The following is a 14,531-nucleotide window of genomic DNA, read 5'->3' as shown; positions in this document are numbered from 1 at the left end:
GCTTGGGCCTGCACGTAGGATGCCTGCCAGTAGATTTGAGAGTGCCTGAAGTTTCAGGGTGAGAGCCTGGAATGGAGGATGCTTGCTAGTTGTAGCTCCGTACACGGCGTTTAGTTTTGCCTGCTCAATTGATAATTTTTTTTGGAACAATTGAGTTCTGCTCAGTCAGTATGATTTGGCTGATTTTGACCTGGAACACAGAATATATTAATTTAAAAAAAAAATGGTGACATGTTACATTTAAGTATTTCTCTTTGTAGGTTTTGAGGACCCTGTTGCTCACTCCGGTAGGAGCCCACCTCACCAATGAGTCGGTGTGTGAGATCATGCAGTCCTGTTTCCGTATATGTTTTGAAATGAGGCTCAGCGGTAAGTTTGTTCTCCCTGTTTCTGTGATGGTTGTTCCTAATAGACAGTCTGGACTTTCCAGTCCTCTTTATCTGTGCCCATTGTGGGAGACCCAACTGAGGGAAGGTGCTGACCTTGCATTATGCACTTCAGTGCTTCGTTGGAACTTTGCCTGATATTCACTGCACAACTTTTTGCTCAGTGGCTCCCCGGCTCTGTGGTGCCACCTTCTGAGTATGTGTCCATTTTGCAGCCAGGCAGAGTTGGAGCTGGTTGTAATAAATTTGCTGTAATCTCTGTAAACAAGGCTCGGAGGGGAGTCTGCTTGGAGAAGCCTCTTGATAATATCAGACTGAGTAATGACACCTGTGTTATTTGTTTTTGTCTTCACAGAGTTATTGAGAAAATCTGCAGAGCACACTCTGGTCGACATGGTGCAGCTGCTCTTCACAAGGTAAACCTGCTTGTGTTTGCCTCAGCATTGCTGAGATGGCCCTCCAAGGACAGGAAGATTCCACAATTCCACTTAGGGGCCTACTGAAAATCTGTCTGATATGACTATGATTTAAGGGTGGTGGAGAAGGGAGCATTTGGCCCTTCTCTCTTGGGCTGTCTCACCAAAGCTGTGAGACAGAGGGGCAGGCTGGGTTGTATGGTTTTAGGTGGCCTTTGGGGCAATTTCATAGCCAGGCAGTGAGGAGATTTAAAGGAGGGAATAGTTCTTTGACAGGACAGAGAAGGAAGATTCCCTTCAAAGAACAGGATGAATCCATTTAATTTCTTTAAAAAAATTTATGTCCTTGAAAAAGGAAATAAATACCATCTTAAAATAGTCACATGCTTAATTTCAGTAGAGGGTTCATTTAGAAGGGAATGTAAACTGTCATTGGGCCATTGGGATCATTTTGTAATTTGGATAAATATTATGCCCTATCTAGCATCTTCTGAAGTGGGAAATTAGGGCTCTGTCTCCTGAAAATCAGTACTGAATTAATTATTCCAAGAATTTCTGAAATGTCCTGTCTGACTAGTGAAATAACAAAGGCTGGTAGAGAGATTCTGAGGAGGAAGGACTGTTGTAAATCTGCAACAGTCGAACTTACTGATTAGAGATTACAGTACCTCTGATTTCTTTTGACACTCTGTTCCCGTGTGCACATCCTTCCACCTCTACATTTGCAGCCCTGGTGGCCTCTTTAGGATTCTCTCCCCAACTGTAGTCTCCAGCAGGTAGAGAACTGTATCCGTTTAGGCAAGGAGCAGGTGATATCCTATGGTGAGTGTATCTGTGTGGGTGGGTCACAAATTTAATTGCGACTCTTCTTCCCTTCCCTGCACCTCCTCACTTTTTTTTCAATTTGCCTTGGAAACAGTGCTTTCTGTTTTGAAAGAAAGCAGACGAACATGTATGTGCCTGTGGAGACTAATGATGCAGGAGTAGTGCAAAGATGGCTTCTGGGGTACTGGTCTTATTCTTCATCTGCCTTTCCTTTTGAGTACTGTCTTCCTGCTTTGCAGAAAGGGAAGTAGACAAAGTTGTGGCACAGACTTGCACCTCCCCAAGAAGCTGAAGGCAGGAGTATAACAGCGAAAGAGGGATAAAGTTGTAAATTCCAGAGATCATTTGGAAGTTCAGTTTAAAGCTGTCTGTCTGTTTTACCTTAAATACAGGGTTGCTTAATGAAAGGCATGTAGGCTGATGGCTGAAACTGGGAGACTCATGACATTGTAGTTCTGGACAGTAGCAACATAGCTTCCAGATGGCCCATTGGGAAACCCTTACAGGAGGAGCCACCATAACTGACTTACAGTTTGTGAGAGAAAAGACTGCTAGCACTAAACTGCATCTCAATGCTGGGAATCTTGGTGTTAGTTAAAACCTCTTCAGAACAAGTCTAATTGGCTGCTGGAGTCACAGGGTCATTTAGACTGTTGAACTCCATGTCACTGAACTCTTGTGAATAGCAACAGACTCATCCCCTTTTCTTGAAGAGAAGGGAATTGGGGGGAGGCCGGTTCATAGAGGAGGTCTGGGTTCTTAGGGGTCCTTCATCCTTGGTGTTTGCTGCCAGACCAGAAGTAATTCTCTCCTTTCCCCACCAGTCCTGAGGAAGTTTTATTCGTTCCTGCATGTTCTTTGTTTTTCAGATTGCCTCAGTTTAAGGAAGAACCTAAAAGCTACATGGGGACTAACATGAAGAAGGTATGGTGTCCACTGTTCTGCTTCCTTCTCTTCCCCTTGCTTGCTTACATCTCTGTTCTTTGCTTTCACATTCTGTGGCTACATTTATTCCTGGAAGTCCCTAGCTCAGTGAAGGAGCACACTTAAGAGAACTCAGTTTGTCATTGTTTATTGAACTAAAAGGAATTCTGCTGGTATATTCAGCTAGGAGTTTTGTCTGTTGCACTGTTGCCTAAAAAGTCTGACTTGGAACAGCAATCACCTGCTCCTCACCTAAAAAGCTTCTGCAGGCTCTGGGAATCTGATGGTGATGCTTTCAAAACCAACACCCTCTTTTTAACATCTCTTCAGCTTCTTTTTCATCCTTTCTTGCACTACGTTAGCCAGTATTGCTTTCCCAGTGCATATCATTCCTGCTTTTCTGGCCTAGAAAGGAAGCCTTTCTATGAGATAGGTGTGACAGTGTGTAACCACCATTCAAATTTGCTGTTGTGGACACGCTTTTGGTGGCTTTCAGGGAAGAGAACTTTTATGATAAAAGTCAGAATACGGAGGTGGACTTCTGTCCTGGATGTTAGTAACCAAACCATGAGAATGTTCTTTCTCTCCCTCTCTTCCTCATGCTTGTAGAATTGAAGGAGGCCATAGGGCCTTTGTGTGTTCCTTGGCATCATGTTGCACAAGCAGCTGCTTTTCCAATGAATTTTCAGCATGTGGATTCCATAAACATACCATATTTACTTACATATCATACACATCTTTTCCTTAAAAGCAGCCCCTAGTATTGGGGTGAGTATCTTAAGTAGGGAAGCTGATTTGCTGCACAGAAAAGAAACCCCTGTTTCATGTTTATGGCAAGAGTGGCATTTCTATTCAGGCAGCTGAGGGAATCAGTTGACTTAATGTCTCTGTTCTTTATGCTGCAAGTGTTAATGATCATGTCTCCTTTTAGATGGTCTTAATGTTCCACTAATCAAGATAACCTTTCTTCTGACATTTTTACTGTCTTTAAACTACTCCTGGTTTCTCTTTCCTTATTTCACAGCCTTGCAGGCTGTTTTAAGCTCTTTTCAAAATCATAAATCCACGCGTGGAAATCAGTCTGGAGCAGCAGTTAGGGTTTTAGTTTTTGATTAACCAGGAAAGGGAGGGTTAGTGAACTGAAGTTTAACTCTGTCCTTGCTCTGTCTTATTATAGGAAAAAAATCGTTTTTTCTTCATTCAGCCTTTCCCAAAACCAGGTGCACATCTTGGGGACATGTGAGAAAATATAGTACTCTTGTAGGTTTAAGAATGTCATGTGGTGAGAGCACAACTTGAACTCTAGGTTGGGGGCTAAAGGATACTATCAAAGATAGGGGGTCCTAATGATGAGAGGCACAGAATGGGGCAGGAAAGAGATGCACCTCATGTTAGGATGCTAGACTTGTAGATTTCATGCATCTTTTCATCTCTTTTTCTGCAAGATGTAAGGAGAATTGCAAAGATTCTCTCTCACTTGCACTCGCATGCACTTGTGCTCACTCATACATACTTGTACACTTGCTCACTCACACTTATGGATATGCTCTCACATGTGCATGTATACATGTGTGCGCACACACACTCTCACGCTCTCTCTCTCTCCATTGATCTCTCGTTCTTAGTACTGATCTTTACAGACCAGTTTCCTGAGAGAGCTGTTGCCACTGAGTTTGTTATAGGGGTCTGAACCAGCTGAGGCTCTGTTTTTTCCACTGTACTCCATGATGATGCTGTTCTTGCATGCTGCCTCCACTGATGGAGAGAAAACCAAGATATTAGCTTAGCGTAGGATGGGCAGTGAAAAGAGGGAAGGCTAGAGGTATGTCTGTGGCATAATGTAAGTGCCAGAACTCCTGAAGCTCTCATAAAGAAACTGAAGCTTTCTGTATAAAAGCTTCCCCAGAGCTTTCCAGTGATCAGGCAATAGCTGCACCCAGCTCATTAAGGCAATGCTGCTTGTCCAGTGTCTGACGCATACAGCCACTCTGTCCTGTCTGTTCACTGTGCATGCCTTTATTTTCCCCCATGGCCTTGCACTCTGCCAAATTATTCTTTCTCTTTGGGTTTATTTTGTTTTGTTGAAACCATGCATTTGCCTGTCTTTCACAGATCTCTCCATGTCTCCTCAGCAAACTGGAACTAAGTAGTGGGGAACAGCCCAAAGCCCTCAACCAGTTAGAGAGGGTACTGCTCTTTAAGAACTTGAAGGTCTCTCTCTCCCTTCCTCTCTCACTCCTTCCTTCCTTCCCTTCTTTAAACTCTTGGGAGATGGTTATATTGTATATAGCAAATCTCCCTTTCTCCCATTTCTGACACAGCATGGCTTTTGGGGAGAATGCATGCAGCAATTGCTTTGCAGTGTTGTGGGTCTGCCTAGGACAGAATTGGTTGGCGGGTGGGGAGGGTCTTGTTGTCACTGAACAGGATTAAATGACTTGGCAAGTGGGATTCAGGACACTGTCACTGAGTTATCTGAAGGAAAGAAATGGGAGGATGTGGGCAAGAGATGAATCCTTTCAATAGCCAGTGTTGGCAACAGGTTCCTTCTGTTTACCAGTCTGGGTAACCTCCCTGAAGTCAAGTCTTTCATGTAGTAGCAGCCATTACCATTCTTTGGAATGCTGAGTTAATCTATTTGCCAGATAATTGGAGGGCATGATTAGCCATTGTCTGTCTTTGGCCTTATCTCTATTGATGCAAGAGTGGGGTTTGGAATCCTATTTAGCATGACACCTGCTAACCTGATATTTGGATGTGTGTGGGGCCAAACTCTTATTAAAAATAGTGCCTATACTCTTCTTTTGAAGAGTGTTTTTTATAAGTAGTTCCAGTTTGCAGTTTTGCTCTTATCCATACAGGTCCCGCATGTCGTTAGAAATAGTATTAGCTGGAGTCCCTTACAGGTGTCCAAACTGCGATTTATGTAGAATGAGTTTGTCTGCTCTATCTTCTTTCACCCCCGAGAGATGGAAAGGAAAAACATAAGGGTCTTCAGAATTTCCTAGTTTGGGTCTTTGTGACCAGGATGTTTTGGAAAGGCTGTGACTTCAGATCCTTCTGTGTATGAAGGATTTATACCAAGTTGTACAGGAATGAAAACTAGGCAAATTCCTTTTTCTCCTGGCTAAAGGGTATTGTTGTTAAACTTCACTGAAGAAGCAAAGGGAACGGTTTTATTTCTGAGTTTTCCAAGGATTGAGGAAGTGGTAAAGTGCTCTTGGGTGCCTGAAAGGTGTAGACAAGGTTGCCTAATTCAGTTTCTGTCAGGCCTTACAAGGGATGGGTAAGTGAGATGACTGACCCAATTGGTGTCTCCAGCGGGGAAGGATTTCTACCATGGGCTGCATTCTCTCTGCATGCTGTTGTGTCTTGAACGCCACTTGGTGTGCTGACCAGTTTCATGCTGCATCTAGAATGAGCTCATCTGCTAGTTTAATTGCATTAGTTACTAATCATTGGGCCCTCCGCTTTTCTCTTGAGGCTTACAATATCTTATGGAAAAACAAACGAGTTCAGGTAAGGTGACATGCTGAATGATGGGATCTCTCAGACCCTTTAAGTAGAATCTTGTAGTATTGTCCTTTCTCCTGCCCTTAACCCTGAGTTGGGATATTACTGGTAAAAGGCTCATAGTTCAAAGTGGGGGGAGCAGGAACCTTGTGGTCTCTGATACTGTGTAGCATACACACTTATTCGTTTTATGCAAAGAGAACTCCTTTGAGCACTCATTTCTGGCACTGATGTAGAATGTGGCTGTGAAGGCAAAGCAGGAGGAGGGAGCAAACCTGATTTTCATAAGAATCCAGATGTAATAAATCCACTTATTTATGGAAGTTCTTCTGTCCTGATGTCAGCTAAATGTAACCGAAAGTCTGAAGCCTGACTTCCAATTAGGGAAAAAATGACTGTGTACCCTCTTCTCTTCATTTCATAAGGAAGGCCTTTCAGAGACCAGATTTTGCTGACTTTTACCATATAAGTATGGAGCTGGTCTTTTTGAGAGGTAATCGTGATTGGAAAAACCTCACAGGAGACTGAAAACTGAAGAAAAAGAGAGTTTTAGCTACTGTTTAAAATGAAGAGTTCTTATGCATTTGAAGTGTAATGGGACTTCCACTAAGTGGAAAGAAAATATGAAACATTCAGTGTTTCTGGCCTGTTAAGTTGCCTAGTGCTTTTCCCCCAGTGATATGCCTTCTTTCCTTTCTCCCCCAAAGAGAAAAGTTCTCTAGCAAATTCAGAAGATCAGACTAAATATCTTTATTTTTAAAGGGTGAAAAAGAAGCATGTTGAGGGAACTTTTCTTGTGACAGAAAGAGCTTTGAATAAATACCTTTTGTCACTGTTATACCATTATAGGAAAAAGTCAGAAGGGATAAAATGGTATGCCCTTTTTTTTGTGTGACACTTTTAAAATGAGATACAATACAAATCTGAAAAGGATGTTGCTTTTGGTATTGTTTTACTAAACATGTTAGAAATGTTAAGATTTGGAAGTTCTTAATTATTTACACTTACTTGAAACATCCTGTAGTAACTTGGGAGAGGTGAAGTATGTTCCCAGTAGGCAGAATTATTACTCACGTCTTGATTATACACCACTCATTGTAATTTGTTTTCTTCTTGTCTGGGATGTGTCCCAATAACTATATTTCTGATAAAGTAGAAGATGAAATTTTGGAAAACAGGAAAGGGTGAGCATTGAGAATAGGCTTTATAAAGAGAGGCTGAGAGCCATGGGACTCTTCAGCCTGGAAAAGCGCAGGCTCAGGAGGGACCTGGTGGCTGCTTATAAGTACATAAGGGATGTACATCAGCATCTGGGAGAATATCTGTTCACCAGAGCACCCCAAGGAAAAACAAGGACCAATGGTCATAAACTCCTACAAGACCGTTTTGGGCTCGACATGAGAAAAAATTTCTTTACGGTCTGAGCCCCCAAGACCTGGAATAGACTCCCTCCAAAAGTGATGCAGGCACCTTCTCTGGACTCATTCAAGAAACATATAGATATTTATCTTGCTGGGATCCTTTGACCTTAGCTGACTTCCTGCCCCTGGGGCAGGGGGCTGGACTTGATGATCTTTGATGTCTGTTTCAGCCCTAATGTCTATTTCATGAAATCTGTTAAATTGATAATTTTAGCTGTGCCCTGAACTTTAAAACTAGAGGTGCACGGATGCATCAGTCTGATATTGAATCGGCACCAATATAAAGAAAATTGTCTATATCAGAAATTGGCCTGATGCGGCCAATAATTTGGCTGATAAATGGTCCATGCATGCATGCAGCACATAGGCAGTGAGGAGCAATGCTGGGCAGCTTGTAGAGCTGTATGCAGCTGGTAAGTCTGTTGTGGTGAAAGGGGAGGGCTGTAGGGGAGGGCAGATCAAGGCCTCCCACAGTGAGGAGAGTGTGGGGCTGGGGTGGGCAGGTGCTGCCCAGCTGGGGGGGGCGGTGAGGCATGAGACAGAGCTGTGGCTTGTCTGGGGGGAGTGGGAAAGGGAGGGGGTGGTTCCTGCCACTGTGCTCAGCTTGTTCGGTGGCTCCTGCCACTGTTCCCACCACTTGTCCAGGAGGGCATGCGGGGGTCATGTGCCCTTGGATCTGTGCAGGGCAGGTGGCTGTGGTGCTGGGAGGGTGGCTATGGGGCAGCTATGGCTATTTTTGGGGTGGCTGCAGCTCTCCTCTGTAGCCCCCTCCCAGCACCACTGACTGCCAGCTCCAGCCCACAGCTGCAGCCTGTGCCCCATGCAGATCCAGGGCACATGCCTTTCCCCCTCCTTCCCCTCTGTCCCCGCTATGCTCTCCCAGGGTGCGCGCAGGAGCAAGAGCCGTCCCTCCCAGGTGAGCCGCGGCTCCGTCTCATGCCCTGCCCTGCTCCAGTTGGTCAGTGCCTGCCTCAGCCCCACTCTCTCCCTCATCACAGGGGCCTTGATCTGCACCCTACCCCACACATCCCTTCCCGCCTCACTCCCCTTTCATCACAACAGACTTACCAGATGCATGCAGCTGTATCGGAAATTGGATTGGTATTGACCAATATACCTCCTTAAAAATTGGCTATTGGTATCAGCCGCCAAAACCTGTATCAGCGTACCCCTATTTAAAACAGTTTTAAAATGTGCCCTGCTTGTGGGGTTATTTTTTGTAAAGCTTGACTGAGAGGTCAAGCTAAATCTTAAAGAAACCCCTTTGAGAACTTTGTATTCCTGGCTCACTGGCTGCCTACTTGCATATGATCAGTGAGGGTGAATCCTGGTGGATGAGACAGGCTGGCTTGAATAATGGCAGTGTACATGTTTCTGTTGGTGACCTGAACAAGAGAGAGAGAATTTAGTGGAAAGCATTGCTTATTCCTTGAAAATAGGTAATTGACCGTAGCAGGATGTTTCATTCACATTCTATAGTTTTCCAGAGTGCCTAGTACTCTTTCTGATCTAGCCACTTCTTTGAAACCCTGTACATTGAAACCCAGAGGTTTCCTATAGACCTGGATCCTTCTACTCCTTGGTGGAAGAGGGCCAATATTGAGGAGATTGTCTCATTTCAGTCTTCTTGATAAGATCAAGAGTAGGTGTAACAGAATGCACCAGTATTATGTATTTGTGCTTTGGAGTACAGACAAATACATGAGGACTAAGCAGCAAGGAAGATGATGAGCATTTTATCTTTCTGAACTGGAAACAAAGCATGAGATCAAACAGAATGACTGAATACAAGAAATGTAATGTTTTAAATCTTTTTAAAAGTGAACTTTTTAAAAAGAATGAGATCTTTTCAATTTCATGTTGTGGATCTGTTTTTTGTCATCCAAGAAATAGTTGGATCATAAAGGGCAGTTCTCTTTTCTAAAAACTAGAAGAAATAGCAGGGGACAACACAGTTCTGAATCTGTTATCAATTAACTAGCTCAAAGAAAATTATAACATATCTAAAACTTGAAGATTAGCCCCCAAACAAATACTTTACGGTGCAAGGGGGAGTTACACAAATGCTTTACTACATTGGGACGTGACATTTTCACAAGCTTGTTGAAATAAGAAATTTATATGGGCTGTGGACCCCATTTGGAAATGGAAGAGGAGATATTGGAAAATAATACTGGGATCTTCAGGGCTAAATGCTATATCAAAAATACAGTCCTCCGGCCCCCCCCCCCCCCCCAAAAAAAAATGTATGGGTGGTCAAAGAACACCCCAGAAAGAATGTATAGGAAACAAAAACATAACAAATTTGTCTGTCTATTTGTGGCAGTTGGGGTGGCGGCAGGAACAGACCTATGATGGTTACTGAGGAGCTTAAGCTTTAAGTAAGGGAGGCTAAGTATAAGAGGAAGAATACTTTATAAAAAGCAAAAGGATGAATTGAATCATCAAATTTCAGGGGGATGTTTATACTATAGAAAAACTAGTTGCTACAGCTGTCCTGGGCTGCTGAGAGCAGATTTTTCATGTCATTGATAAAATACAAATACTGAAACCCATAATGAATGCATCTGATTTATTTAAAACTTAGTTGCATTAACCTCAGGTTAATTATGTAAATGCTTTTGCACATACAACACTTGGTGAGAGATCCTAATTGTGACAAAAAGTCATAGTTAGGAGTCATACGTTACTACTTTATTTGTAAAGTTAGAAATCACTTTTCAGACTATTTTGCCTGCTTCTACCACTCGCAGGCCATAGAATTTTGCCAAATGATGTAATGAGCTTTATGCAGGCTTCTGGTTGATTGTTACAATGGCTGGGTGTAATTTAGAAAAACTGACTGCTTTGGCATCAACAAAGTATTTGCAGAGTTGAAGAATCCAAGTGGCTTGGGTATTCTAGCAGTCAGGTGGTAAATATTGCAATTGTGTTTTGTTCCAGTTCTTCTATGCCTCAACCCACCATTTCCTTGAATTGGAAACACTGGTTTTAGCAATGAAGTTGCTGAAGTGCATTTCTTGGCTAAGGCAGGAAAAGTTCTTTTAGGTAGATGTGAAATATTTTATTAGACCAACAGAGTAGTTGGAAAAAAGGTCTTTGCAAGCGTTTGGGTGCAATCACCCTTCTTCACAGGCCAATGAAGAAGGGTGATTGCGCCCAAAAGCTTGGAAATAACTTTTTTCCAACTACTTTGTTGGTGTAATAAAAGATATGCAGGCAAGGTTCTTTGGTAGATGTGATATGTCATTAGACCAACACAGCTACAACCAAAAACCCACCTTTCTTGGCTTAGGTTTTTGTGGGATAAATTTCATTCGCATTTCAATAAGGTATTCAGCTAGACTACTGAACTATAAATAGACAAAGTGCGTACAAACAAACTACAAAGTACTGTTAATGGAAGGCAAATATTAATGGTGAGATGTGTGGGAGAAAAATCAAGTATGGGTCACTGCTAAGACTTGTTATATAATTTCCAGGAGACAGAGAAAATACCCTGCTCACCCAAATCTGGACCCAAAAAGATCCACAGTTGTAAAGGGATCTGGAGAACCTGGAAGATTAATGAAAAAATTGGTCCAAAAAGTAGCAAACCCTGTGCCCAGTTAGAGAAAATGGGTCTCTAAAGGGGAAGCACTCATTTTGAAAACAGATGCTTTGAAACCTGTCTAGGGCCATGCTAAATATCATTCATGGTATGATGTTGCTGCTGAAGAAGTGCTAAAGCATGTATGTTTGTGAAGTGAATGTTATAGTAAGGTAATAGAGAGCCAAGGATTTGCATGGGTGATTATCTGTTCTTGGATCAACTGCATGGTTGGGATAGACTTAGACAAGCTCCTGAATGCAATGCATAGTTCAGGTGGATCACTCCAGTACTACCAAAGTAATCCTGATCTGTGCAGTGTAGAAGAATATAAGAACTAGAAAAATTATAAGGAAGCACAAGATAGTAAAATGCTTACTAAACAGTTGGATAATGGACCAGACTCCCAAAGGCAGAAAGAGAGAAGAGCTTCAAGTTCAGATTAAGTAAGATCTTAGTGGTAATGATGTGGTGAGCAGAACAGCAAGTTGTATGGCATTGTGTACATGACCAGGTCTTAATTCTAAACCCTACATTGTCATTTTTGTGGAAATTGCCTTAAAATGTTTGAATGGAAAGCTTAATTGATGTATACTTGAGTGTCTTTCTAGAGTTGCTGAAGAGCTACTTAAAACGTTACTTTGTGCTTTCCAAAAAAATGGAAGAAGTCTAAAATGCACCCTCAGGGCAGTCTTAGGGAATACTGACCTTTGTGTAAAGCAGGGAAATACAGATAGGAAAGATGGGGGTGTGGGACTCATGCTCATGTATTTATTGATGCAAAGCAGAGTGCCAAATTCATACTCTGCTGATTTCAGAAGAGGGGGTCTGGGCTAGTGTGGGTCTTGGAGTAGGGTGTTGTGGTGCTAACTAGCATGATTTTCAGGTGCTGGTTAGTTTGTGTGATACTGTGGGCACTGTTAGCTGTCTCGTTTGACTGAGAGAAACTTTCTGGGTTGTTTCTGTGTGGTCTGTTCTGTACATTGTTACTGGGCTGACATTCTCAGTGTTTATGATTTTCAGTTGAAAATGAGAGCAGGAGGAATGAGTGATTCATCAAAATGGAAAAAGCAGAAGAGATCACCAAGGCCTCCTCGCCATGTAACCAAGGTCTTTCCAGGAACAGAACCACCAACCACCAATGGTAATAACATCACAGGTAGGTAGGATCCTGTTTTCAAAGGACAGACCTTGTCCATCTTGCGGGTTGCTTTTTTTCATTTTTCTCACTTGTGTTTTCTGTAGTAAATATTGATGTTAGCAACACACATACTATTGCTCTGTAAGTCTAGAAGGAAGTGGGTGAGAAGGGAATACTTGTTGACCTGAGTGAAGCAAGGTCCTACAGTAGTGTAACAAAGTTTGGGTGAGCGGGACGTAAGCCCTGGGCACTACCTCAAGATGGCTACCAGAATGGAGGTGGCATGGCACCTTATCTGCCCACCTTACCTCTGTCATCCTCCCTCCCATCCCCACCCTGTGTGCCTTTTCTGCAGCAGCAGTGGCGCATAGTATAAGAGCAGCAGCCAGAGGTTCACTGCTATGTGGGGGATGTCACCTCCTGTTTTTGCTGCTGAAAATTGGTGGGTTTTTTGGCCGCTTGACATCCATGTTGGTGCCAAAAAAAAGTAAGTGACATACCCCTGGTCCTGCAGCAGCAAAACCAGCTACTGTGCACCACCGTCGCCCAGAGCATGGTACTAGCTATTTACGCCTCTGCCTTACTGTCATTTCAATAGCTGTGCGCTATTTGTCTGCCTGTTTTCAATAGATCTTCCAGGGATGGCTTGTAGAGAGGGAATTGGGGATCTAATGTGGTGTGTGGGTCAAATGGGTGGAAAAAGCAGCAGGGCACCATGGATGGGGCAGTGGTAATGGGTAAAATGGGAAGAAAATGGAAAAGAGGAAGCAGGGACTGGGGATGTGACACGGTTGCCTGCATTAGCATGGGACTGGACTCGACCTAAGAGGTTACTTTTAGTCGTTTTTTATGATAGTCTATCAGGCAATGGTTGGTGGAGGTAGTAGTAATAAGGGATGTGGAAGGCTGGGACTGAGTGGGTTGGTGTGAAAACAGAGATATTGAATGAGGAAATGGAGATGGAAAGGGAAATGCAGGAAATGAGGAAACAGGGGCACATCAAGATCAAATATTGGGCATGTAGGCCATACGTAAGTGGGTCTGTGACCATGCAGTGTCCCTGTTGTTGGGTTAGGGAGTGATGGAGATACTGCTAGTGGCTAATGGAATAGGGCAAAGGGCCTATGAGGGACGTAGGCAGATTTTGGCATGTGGGAGGAGATGAAGTGGTGGTAGAGAATATATGAAGGACGGATGTGAGAGTTGCGCGTAGGGAGCTAACTGGAGGAATGGAGGGAGCTCCTGGTGTATGCTGTGTGCCCAGCCATCGGAAGCTACCACTGCATGTGTAACGTTCTAGTACTGTGATACTAGAAGCTGTTATCTAGGTAGAGCTGGAGAAGTAGAAGAGCCCATAGGTATACAAAAATAGACTGCATGGTTACTGTTTGTTACCTTCATTTTGGGTACATCAGTTATGTTGGTGTGGAGTATGCTTTTTTTCTTGTAGATGCTTTACATTTTGATGGAACGGACAGAAACAATAACAACAGAAGGAACTGGACAGGAAGGTTGCTATACTAGCTGTGTGCTGTACGCACTTTTAATGAATATTATGAGCAAAAGAAAGATATCTGGTTTAGAGTTGAGGATGTCCTGGTGTTTTCTCATACCAGTGCCAAGGAAATAAGAAGTTAAAATATATCGCATCTAATATACAAATATCCAGATTTTATCCTGCTCCCAGCATGATGCTTGTTATATCAACAGGCTAAAAATACCTTCTAACATTGCTTTTCAGTTCAGTGCTATAATTCTATGTGCGTGTGTATGCACACACTTTGAATTGTATTGCTTTCTGACATGTACTAGATGGGAGAAATGCAGAATTGATTGCATGTTCAGTTGCTTTTCCTACAAAACTTGCCTTTTGGCTTCCAGAAAGTTTTATCAGTTCTGTAATACATAGCACTAAACAGAGCAATGGTTAATGTGTGAATTCATAATATGTCCTCCATATCATTTTTTTTCCCTAGGTAGTAGCTTCATCTTTACAAGGTTTTCTTAACTGTGTGATCTACGAATGTATAGGTTCTCTTAAATGAAAGTTTAGATTCTGGAGCATCTAACAAGATGATAAAAGTGTCCATGAATCCTTTCCATATTCATTTGTCTTCTGCCAAAACTCATTTTGGTTAGGAGAAAATACAAGAATAATTCTATTTATTTCCCCTTTCTCCTTGAAGTAATTCCTCTTTCAAAATTTTTGATTAAATATTTATTGAAGAAATTTCCTTAAATGTGGTTGTTCTTTCAGGTGTGTATTCAAGTTTATCACAGCATTTCATCAAAGTATTAAACCAGAGGGTTTAGTTC

The 14,531-nt window shown here is 42.6% G+C and overlaps 1 protein-coding gene across 5 annotated transcripts in view; it reads left to right on the top strand.

Annotated features, from left to right (window-relative positions):
- Positions 1-14,531, top strand: part of GBF1 (golgi brefeldin A resistant guanine nucleotide exchange factor 1) — a 152,267-nt gene that overhangs the window by 94,939 nt on the left and 42,797 nt on the right. For all 5 annotated transcript variants that reach the window (XM_019555813.1, XM_019555814.1, XM_019555811.1 and 2 more), the window contains exons 6-9: positions 261-369; positions 742-802; positions 2,497-2,551; positions 12,098-12,233. In XM_019555813.1, coding sequence (XP_019411358.1) covers positions 261-369; positions 742-802; positions 2,497-2,551; positions 12,098-12,233 — 361 coding nt within the window. The remainder of the gene's footprint in view (positions 1-260; positions 370-741; positions 803-2,496; positions 2,552-12,097; positions 12,234-14,531) is intronic.

The sequence above is a fragment of the Crocodylus porosus genome, unplaced genomic scaffold (genome assembly GCF_001723895.1).
Source record: "Crocodylus porosus isolate Cpor-Errol unplaced genomic scaffold, CroPor_comp1, whole genome shotgun sequence".
Lineage (NCBI taxonomy): Eukaryota > Metazoa > Chordata > Crocodylia > Crocodylidae > Crocodylus > Crocodylus porosus.
The sequence above is the reverse complement of the archived record's forward strand: the minus strand, read 5'-3'. Positions and strand labels throughout refer to the sequence as shown.